This window comes from Aquarana catesbeiana, linkage group LG04 (assembly GCF_042186555.1).
Source record: "Aquarana catesbeiana isolate 2022-GZ linkage group LG04, ASM4218655v1, whole genome shotgun sequence".
Taxonomy (NCBI): Eukaryota; Metazoa; Chordata; class Amphibia; order Anura; family Ranidae; genus Aquarana; species Aquarana catesbeiana.
The window spans coordinates 593,282,955-593,293,630 of NC_133327.1; the positions used below are offsets into that span (position 1 = coordinate 593,282,955).

At 41.3% G+C, this 10,676-nt stretch overlaps 1 protein-coding gene across 1 annotated transcript; it reads left to right on the forward strand.

The window, feature by feature from the left end:
- Positions 1-351: 351 nt before the first annotated feature.
- On the forward strand, positions 352-10,330 carry OTX1 (orthodenticle homeobox 1). The gene is given in 5 exon segments (XM_073628183.1): positions 352-490; positions 1,899-2,121; positions 4,523-4,674; positions 8,467-8,758; positions 8,761-10,330. Coding segments are annotated over 4 exon segments (1,005 nt in total). The 5' UTR covers positions 352-490; positions 1,899-2,024; the 3' UTR covers positions 9,225-10,330.
- The last annotated feature ends 346 nt before the right edge of the window (positions 10,331-10,676 follow it).

The following is a 10,676-nucleotide window of genomic DNA, read 5'->3' on the forward strand; positions in this document are numbered from 1 at the left end:
ATTTTAATAAGCAGAATACTGAAATGGATTAGATGTAGAAATATTATAGGCCAGTATTAAGTTTTCTGCAGTCAGATAATCAGATCAGAATAATGTTTTTATTTTCTGTTGTCTTTGTATAATACAGATGAGTCCTGTGTATGGTGTGATCTTGTCCCCCCTATGTTAGTTGTGTGTTACTCTGGGCTGACACTACTCCATACAGTATATCCAGTTCCACTCTCCTGTGTCTCCCTCGTATTCAGCACACAGCCAGCGCAGTATAGATCCGGGAGGCGTGTACAGGCCAAGTCCCAGCTCGCCGCGCCATTGGCTGGCGGGCTTGTCAGTCTCGGGGGACGCTGGCGCTGATTGGTGAAGGCGCACGGCTATCCGGCCGCCCCTTGCTCACTTACAAGGGGTAGGGCAAGAGGAGGGTGATCAATCTTCATCAGTCCACATTTCCAATCACCTAAAGCGCCCGGCGTACGACAACTACTCTTCCGACAAGGTAATCACTTGATTTATACCCTCTGCCTGGACTGACAGCCGGCTGCTCTTTATAGGAACTAAGTTTATTATTGGGATGGGGAGGGGGAGCAGGCACTGTACATTGAGATCTTTTACAGAACTGCGATCGCCCCATCTGGGGGGGGGGGAGGTGGCCCCCATTGGGGGTAGAAGTGACCCCGATGGGGGAGAGTAGATCCCACTTTACTCCCCTGCCATGGTACCCCATAAACTTCCATAGAGAGGGATCGTCTCACCTGAACTGATCTCCTGTTTGTTTTGAGTCTTCCTCCCCTCCACCCCTCCTCCTTCTCTTCCTCATCGGGATTATACAACAGGGAAGGTTCTCTTGCCAAAAAACTTTCTAAACAGAAAGGATCGTAATGTTCCAGGTTGGAGGAGATGGTGGACTATTGTATAGATCGTGATCGGTATGTGTGTGTGTGTGTGTGTGGGGGGGGGGGGGGGTAGTGGATCTGTGTATGTCCACAGCCCATCATCCACCTGGCTGGAATAAGTTATGTAAATGGCCTGTTTGTGTGCGATCTCCATTCATTAGCGCTTGCTGGAGGGGGCATTAGCCTATCAATGGGGGCCATCTGCAAAAAAAAGTTTACATTGAAAACAAATTCCAGCTGCTCGGATCTCCTGAATGTGTGTAAAGTGGTGTGATTGTGGCCGCGATCGGGGGGATTCAGTCCACAGATTTGTTGATTTGGGGAAATTAAAAAAACAAAACAAAAAACATAAACAAAAACAAGTGTAGTGTGTAGGAGGACCCAGGCCGGAGAGCTGTCAGACCAGGAGAAGGTGCATCAGGAAACTACACATAAATATTATTACATATCTGAGGTTGGGGGAGAGTTTTTAATTCTTAATTTCTTTTTTTTTTATTTGATTTTTTTTTGTGGGGTTTTATTTATTTTTTTGCTGTTTTTCTTTTTCAGCAAAAAACAAAAAAACAAAACAAACAAATATGGTAGTCTAATTTCTTGTAGTTAGTACTAAATTAAAAATATTACAATAAATGTAGTTTTACTTCTCTAGACTGCCAATGAAAAGTAGATTCTGGACTTAATGGTCCTAAAAGTGAGACACTGGCTGGATTCAGGGGGGATCAGTGCTGTAGCACTGGCTGGATTCAGGGGGGATCAGTGCTGTAGCACTGGCTGGATTCAGGGGGGATCAGTGCTGTAGCACTGGCTGGGTTAGGGGGGGGATCAGTGCTGTAGCACTGGCTGGGTTCAGGGGGGGATCATGCTGTAGCACTGGCTGGGTTCAGGGGGGGATCATGCTGTAGCACTGGCTGGGTTCAGGGGGGATCAGTGCTGTAGCACCGCCTAGGATGTTGGGGACGGGGCTTTTATTTTCTTAATCCTGCTGCAATTAATTCGCTTTTTTTGTATCAGTTTTAGAAAGATATACTTGGTGGACAAGAAGAACAAAAAAGAAAAGGAGTTTTATCTGGGTGAAGACAAAACAAGGAAAGCAAACTGAGTGTGTGGATTAATCGGGACTCTCGCCCAGCTGTTAGCATGATGTCATACCTCAAACAGCCCCCCTATACCATGAATGGATTGGGGCTCACGGGATCCGCGATGGATCTGCTGCACCCATCTGTGGGGTATCCAGGTAAGAACCCCTCCAGGCCCCAGTCCTGCTCTATGGTGGCATTTTATTTCACTGTAAATATTAGGCATTTCTTCTACAACTTTAATTTTGTTATGGGATATTTGTACACAGCATGGGACTTATTTTTCAATAAGTAATCCACTATTATTATTAGTATTATTATTATTATTATTATTATTATTATTATTATTATTATTATTATATTATATTACAATTCCTACTGTTCCCTTTATTTTATACAAACAGTGTTTGTAGAAAATTAATTTGTTGCTAATGTTTAAAGCTCGCACTTTTTTAATGTGAATATTTAATCTGTGCAATACTACAGAATAGAATCCCTGCACAGTATTATAATTAGGCAGATAAATATAATTGCTTTTCAGTCTATAAAAGTCAGAAATGCAGGTCATAGAAAAATAATAAAACTGAAGCATCCCAGATCATAGAAATAGTTTATTAGGAAAAATAAATTGATTGCTGAGTGAATAAATTATCCGATGTCCTAAATAAATGTGTGCAGGCCGTGACAACGAATAGCCCTAATATTGTAGTTGTGATACTTTTTGAAGTGTTGAGTTAATTGTTAAATATTGTAAATCTAGTAACCAATAGAACACCCTGATGCTATAGTCGGGTCCTAATGGGAAATATGAAGTCATGGATAGAATTCCCTTCCATGTCACCTGACTGAGGAAATCTACTAGCAGGGGGAAGGGCCTCCATACAGCCGGATCCCTGTATACGGCCATCTTTACACTTTTCAAACTTTTATTATAAGTTATGGAGTGTCAACAAACGCAGAATAGCGCCGCGTTTAATTATCGCAAACTTTATAATGTACTTGTATTGTATGTAGAACTAAACAGACAAGACTGTATTATTTTAGGGATCTAAATTGGTGGCCGGATTAGTAAAGCGACTCTCAATTGGTGGCCGATTAATTAAAGCGACTTTCATGATGGTCAGCTCGGCAAGCGCCATGTGTCGCATATTAATTCGTTTGTCATTTGTCGCTGTGCGGTTGAAGTCTTCTATATGTTGGCGGAAGAGGACTTCTATTTCCAAATCAATACAGAGGGGTTACTATCCAGAAGGCCTGAGATCCAATACTTCCCATCATGACTTCAGTAAAGTATCTTTTCTCTGCAAAGATCGCATTGTCCCCACATTACAGTTCTCTGATTTATTGTCATGATTTCACTATTCAGACAATCGAAAAACTTTCACCTATTCTTGAAGAAATTAAAAAACACAGCAACGTACTCGATTCCTTCCAGCCGATTAAAATCTTCTGATGAATCCATATCCTGGGATTGTGTCGATTTAAATCGCTGAGGAGTCTTGTCAATTTTTGACACTTCTGCAATATATATGTCTGTATCGCTGTATAATAATATATTGCTCTTTGTAGTACAGACACAATCTGGGGCGTATATTTTATGTATTTAAGTTTCAGGCCTGGCTCCTTTATTGAAGAAAAAAAATATTTAGGATATATTTTATGTAGTTAATTCAGATTCATGTATGACTCCTTGCTTAAGAAAAAAAAAGATACTTAGGATTAATTTTATGTAGTTAGTTTCCTTAATACATATCAGGACTGGAGATATATTTAGCAGCTTCATGTCTGACTCCATTTTTAAGAGAAAAAATATTTGGGATGTATTTAAAAGTTGTTTTTTTTTTGTTTTGTTTTTTTGTCTGACTTTTTTTTATTTAAAAATGATATAAACTGTTCATGTTGTTGCATCAGATCAAAAGTCTGGTCTTCCCTATGTACATTATGTACGTGTACTCTGTATATTTCATTTGGTTATAAAGCAACACATTACTAATATTAAGAATCCACATAATGTTAAGTGATGACAAATAAATGAGGGGAAGCTAAGACTGCAACATCCTTAATTTAAAATCCAAAGTAATTTGAATTGTGTTTATATATTATTAAATTAAATTACAACAGTAAAATATATTTCATGTCTTTTAGTATAAATATACATTTTATTTTTGTATGTTTTTATATATGTTGTATTTAGCATGTTACATTTTATGTCTGTATTAATTCCAGATCAGGGTTTCTCAACTTTCTCATTCTCTGAATAATTTTGCAAAAACATTGTCAGCCAAGTACCCCTCGGTGTGGTTTTATTTATTACCAGCACACCTACTTGTTTAAAATCGTCATAGATTATTTCGGAAAAAATATAAATATCTGGAGATGAGGATATGCATTTAAATATGAATTATCACTTGCTAAACTTCTGATTTATTTTTTTATAAAAGATGTAGAGGTCTCCCCCGAGGTGCGGGTTGGGTGGTTGAGAAACCCTGCTCTAGATTGTAAGGTGTATTAAAATTTGGGGTGCAGTGACTGATATCTGTCCCCTGTGTCCCCCCACAGCCACCCCTCGGAAGCAGCGCCGGGAGCGCACCACCTTCACACGCTCCCAGTTGGACATACTGGAGGCGCTGTTTGCCAAGACCAGATACCCGGACATCTTCATGCGGGAGGAGGTGGCCCTGAAGATCAACCTACCGGAGTCTCGCGTTCAGGTGCGTTCATCCGACCCGGGCGTATTCCAGTTCATCCTGCCCATACTCTGAATACTCTCCACAATTTCCATTCTCATTTTACTACTAAGGCCTCTTCTACAACTTTTTGGATTTTTTTTTAATGTGCTGACTAGGTGATCATCCACCACAAGAGAATTTATTTGGAGGAAGGGTGAACTTCCCGTGTGGTCTTAAAGTGAATGTATGATATGTCTACTATGGAAGAACAGGGATGGGTACCCTGCACTATAGATTATGGCTCTGGTCTATCTGCATAGAGGACATTGGGTGGAAGGCATCCAGAGCCATCCCATTAATGTTCGTGTCTGCTGTGGGTGCCATTTGGTTTCTGTAGGTGTGGCTAAGATTGGCTCCAAAAAGTCTGTGGGATAGTGAAGCACACCAGAAGGGTGTGTAGATTTGGGGCCTCTTTATCAGGGTGTCCTAAAACATGGCCTGGCACCACACAAGTGCCAACAAGTAGATGGTACGCTGGCAGAGCACATGAGGTCTAGATGCAAAAACGAAGTTGCTTAGATCTAGAACTGAACTAGATCAACATGAATGTGGCGCCCCCTGCAGGAAGTTAAGTGTAGCTGAGACCTTAGTGCAGCATAGTTAATGGAGCTTACTCAACGGGCCAGGCTAGAGATTGAGATTGGTCCCTGAGAATTTATTGGAGATACAAGTCCCAATCTATACTTTTTTTGTGGTTTAACAACCTTCTGTAAAAGCCTGAACTGTCCATATGTGGACAAAATATAATGATATAATGGTTTTTGATGCAATGGTCGATCAGGTTGCACATGTGTATGTTTGAACTTCTTATAGACCTCAAACCCTGTCATCAAAGAGTAAATTATTCAGTTCCCACTCCACCGTCCGGATGGTGTTGGACGCTTCATTCTTTATTACCCATCTGCTTGGCTCTCCATGTTTTCTCACTAAAGTTTGTCTTTCTAAGTATGGGTGTGTAGTGTTTTTTTTCTTTCTAGATAGTGCATACACATCGGATGATAAACTACTTATTAAGTGGGATATGGGGACTTGGCGTTTGAATTTCACTTATTTAGGAATTGAGTATATTAAATATTTCTAGAATGTTAATGGCTGGACTGTGTATCTGGAAATATGATCTATAATTGGATTTCCTAACCTGGAGGGAATGATTGTCTGCAAACTAGAGGATCTCCTAACAGACACACAGGACAATTTTGGTTGTCTGCCCATCCAGCCTTAAGATACCTGGGAGTGCCTGGGGTCCCATAGAGAGTGTGCCCAGCCCCACCACTGCCAGCTGTGATCTGGGGAGGATTGGGGTGGCACAGCTCCTACTTCTCACATTTGAATCCCTTATACTTATGCTTGTAAGGCGTAATGTTGGTGGATCATCTGCAAAGGAAATATTGTTTCTAAGAGATTTAAAAATTTGGACACTCGCTTTCCATACATGATGCATGTAAACAAGCAAAATGTACCTTACCATGGCAATGTTATAACGACTTCTTACATTTTCTGGCCATTATGCTAAGCCTGGTCCTCAATGCAGAGACGACTCCCTCTTGTTTTCTTCTAATTACTTATCGCAATTTCCCTTGTGAAAAGGAAAATGTACAGAGAAATGTAGTGTATGAACACGATACACACGTTCACACACTCATGTTGCATTCGGGTGATCAGGTTAAATATTAGTGCTTTATAGAGTTCTCTTTTAAGGTCTCTTTATGGTGATGGGAACCTGACATACGATAAGTAAATTGTAGATTTTGCTTTAAAATGTTTATTTTAATTGTAAGTCGTGTGATGATAATGCACGTGTGTATGTGTGTATGTATGTGTGGACTCCTGGATCTTGTATCTATTGGTTAGAAATACTTTTACCCCTGATTTCCAACTTCTTTTGATTAAAGTATATGTGTTGAACCTCCTATAGCCGTTTAACTCCCTAAACAGATCCTTAGTTACATTATTGCTACTCTGACTAATGGATTGCTGGTGAAAGTGTAGGCTTTAGAGAGGATATGTCTAGTGCAGTTATAATTAAACTCTTAGTTCATTTTGATTAGTCCGTATAAACTTTCAAGATGGATCAGTGCAGGTATTGTCAGTGAGTAATAATCCTCCTATGTTGGGTGATCACTGTACCAGCACCTGCATTATGGGTGATAATTCTTATTCTTTGTAATGTAAATCTTCCTGGTTATACAGAAGCTGATCACTACAATTCTTTATTTCTCTATTCCAGTATTACATTTATTAGATTATTATTATTATTATTATTATTATTATTATTATTAATAATAATAACAGTTATATAATGTCATGAAGCCTATCCCACTGTTTAGAATGCTCCTTGTAGTATCCTGTTAGGAGTTGATCTTACTATTTCTAGCGCTCCCAGTTCTGTTAAACACCGACAAACTTTATAAAGAAGGAATTGTACATACGGGTTGATTTACTAAAGGCAAATCCACTTTGCACTGCAAGTGCACTTGGAAGTGCAGTCGCTTTAGATCTGAAGGGTAGATCTGAAATGAGGGGAAGCTCTGCTGATTTTATCATCCAATCATGTACAAGCAAAAATGCTGTTTTTTATTTTCCTTGCATGTCCCCCTCAGATCTACAGCAACTGCACTTCCAAGTGCAAAGTGCAAACCAAATGTGTCAGCAATGTCCCTAGTATTAATATTCCTGTGTGTTTAAAATATGGTTATTATTCCTCTGGATATCTTTCCTTTAGCGACATTGTATGTGTTTTTTGTTTGTTTTTCGTTCCTGCAGGAAGTTTTTGTTCTTTCCAAGAACTTTATTACATAGGTATAGACCTGTACACACTGGCAGTGAGGATTAATGCTTCCTTCGAGTAATATGTGTATTATAATCTCATTATCTCTCTGTTTTATAATATATTTCTTGTTTTTATGTTTCCTGTGAGGAGTGTTGGCCCCCAACGTCCAGGAATATTTATAACATAAGAATAGATTTATAATTTGAGTAATATGTGTATTATAATCTTATTCCCCTGTTTTATATTATTACATGTTTAGGTATATTCTGCTCTGTGATGTTATGTTTCTTATAAGGAGTGTTAGCTCTCCAACTTCCAGGAATCTTTATAACCCAGGAATAGACCAATGTACACAATGGCAGTGAGGATTAAAGTTTCCATTATGAGTACTCGTGTGGGCTTTACTTCTATTATTTTATCTGTTGTGTAAGCTTCCTGTAGTAATATTGTGTTGTGGTGTTTTTATGTTTCTTGCTAGCGCCCCCCCCCCCCCCCCCAACTTCCAGGAATCTTTATAGCCTAGGAACACTGGCAATGACAGTGAGGATTTATTAATGTTCCCAACTGAGTAATATTCCTGTGTTATTTCCCTCGTTTATAATATTCCTTATAGTAACATTCTGTTATGTGGTGTGTATGTTTCTTGTAAGGAGCATTAGTTCCCCAACTTCTATGAATCTTTATAACCTGGAAATAATTCCGCACACACAGACAGTGATGATTAATGTTCCCATCATGAGTAATATTCTTATGTGTTCTAATCTTATTATTCATTGTAGTCAGTCTGCTTTCTTGTAGTAGGTTTCTTGTAAGGAGCATTAGTCCCCCAACTTCTAGGCTTCTTTATAACCTGGGACTAGATCTGCACACACTGACAGTGAAGATTAATATTTCCATATTGAGTAATATTTTTGTGGCTTATAACACTCCTATTACTCCTCTGTGTAGGTTCTAGTATTTATAATAGTCCATTAACTAAGTTCTCGTTCCTCTGTACATCCCAGGTCTGGTTTAAGAACCGCCGAGCCAAGTGCCGGCAACAGCAGCAACAGCAGAACAGCAGCGCGGGGGCCAAGAGCCGGCCGGCCAAGAAGAAGTGCAGCCCCGCCCGGGAAAGCTCAGGATCGGAGAGCAGTGGTCAGTTCACCCCTCCCGCAGTGTCCAGTTCCGGCTCTTCCTCCTCCTCCTCATCTTCCAGCTCCAACTCCTCCGGGAACCCCAGCCTAGGAGCAGCACTGAATGGAAGTACTCCCATAGCCTCCTCCATCTGGAGCCCCGCCTCTATCTCCCCAGGCACTGGCCCGCCCCTGGCTCCGCGCCCGACCCACTAGGAACCGGAAGCGCCTCCTGCATGCAGCGCTCCGGCTCTTCTTCTGCGGCTTCCTATCCTATGTCCTACAGTCAAGCTGCAGGGTATACCCAGGGCTACCCTGCCCCATCTTCCTCCTACTTTGGAGGAGTGGATTGTAGTTCCTACCTGGCACCGATGCACTCTCACCACCACCCCCACCAGCTTAGTCCTATGGCCCCATCCTCCATGTCCAGCCACCACCATCATCACCATCACCTGGGCCAGTCCTCCAGCCACCACCATCACCACCACCATCACCAGGGCTATGCCAGCACAGGACTACCATTCAATTCCTCTGACTGCCTGGACTACAAGGACCAGACAGCCGCCTCCTCCTGGAAACTTAACTTTAACTCCACTGACTGTCTGGACTACAAAGATCAGGCATCCTGGAGGTTCCAGGTCTTGTGAGATAAGGGCCAAGCACACCAGTCATGGAAACCCTACAGCATGTACATGGGAAGGAGCGCCCTTTAGAGGTGTCAGATGGTGTCGACAAAGAACTGGAGGCAATAGTTGGAGTCTGATGGAGGGACAGACCCCTCAGTGTCATTTAACTTGTGCCTGGACACTCACAAAGTGATTTATTTATTCTCTGTCTGAACCTGGGATGTGGGATGTGGACTGTGGTTTCTACAGACAGTATTGGAATAAGTCCTTCCATGGACCACTTCTACATTTTACTTTTAACCCAAAGCTCCACCATCACACCTAAGTGTATATAGATGGAAGGAACCCCAACCAACCCATCTGCATCAGAACCTGTACACAGTGCTTTGTCTCCCAAGGTACCTTCTATGGGACTTGTATCCTCTTGCTGCGTGTGGCAGCTGGAATGTGTAAATATTAGGTCCGTTTCTAGGACCCACTTTATTTTTAGTTAATTATATTGTTTCGAATTAATATCACCTAACCCAAGCCCCTCCCCTTTTTTTCTGGAGAAACCAAATTCATGATATGAGACTTGGGGGTTTGCAGAACAAGCCACTGCACCCTTCCCACCACAAAGATCTATTACAAAGAAAATTACACTAGAGACTTCCTGCAAAATGGATGCATATGTCGCACTGAATTTTGTTACCACCTCCTCCCCCTCCCCCCAGCCCCCATCCCCTCAAAAATAAGGCATCTTCCCTGCTGCCGAGGATGCTGGTACCCACACTGACATGGAGGCAGCCATACCTGAGCAGTTCACTAGGAAGTAGTGCAGAAAGTATGGGAACCCCTCCTTTACTTTGTAGTGAACTGTGAGGCTGTTCCCAACCCGCCTCCTCTGCAGCCTGTTCTCCGTGTACTGCACATTGTATCTAGTAGATCACCCCATTCTGTACCGCCTCTTTAGTTGAATTGGCCTCACTATTTAATCGATGTCTCCATCCAGCACTTGCCTCATTTGTGTCACTGAAGATTCGGATCTGTTTGTCCCTGTGTAAGTGGAAGAAAAAAAAAAAACAAATGCTTGTAAACTGAAAATAAAAATGGTATTTCACATCACCCCTACGTATCTGCATACCCCCTCTTCCATAATAATAAAACATAAGACTAATGGATCTGCAGTCTCTGTGTCCTCATTTTGTTACATGCTGAGTAAAGTCATTCTAAATAGTGCAACTCCACAATGGGAAGGATTTACTAAGGGGAAAGGAGACTGGTCACAAGAAAAGAGAATAAGCTGAAGCTGTGTTCTCTGCAATCGTCCAATCCCATACATAAAATGGTATTTGTTTCCTCGTGGGGGGGGGGGGGGGGGGGGGGGGGTTGTGTCCTCCTTTTTTTAATCCCCCTTGCACTTGATTAGTGAACACATCTTCATTTTTTTACAAAAAAAAAAAAAAAGATACTTTTGGAAGGTGTTTTCACATT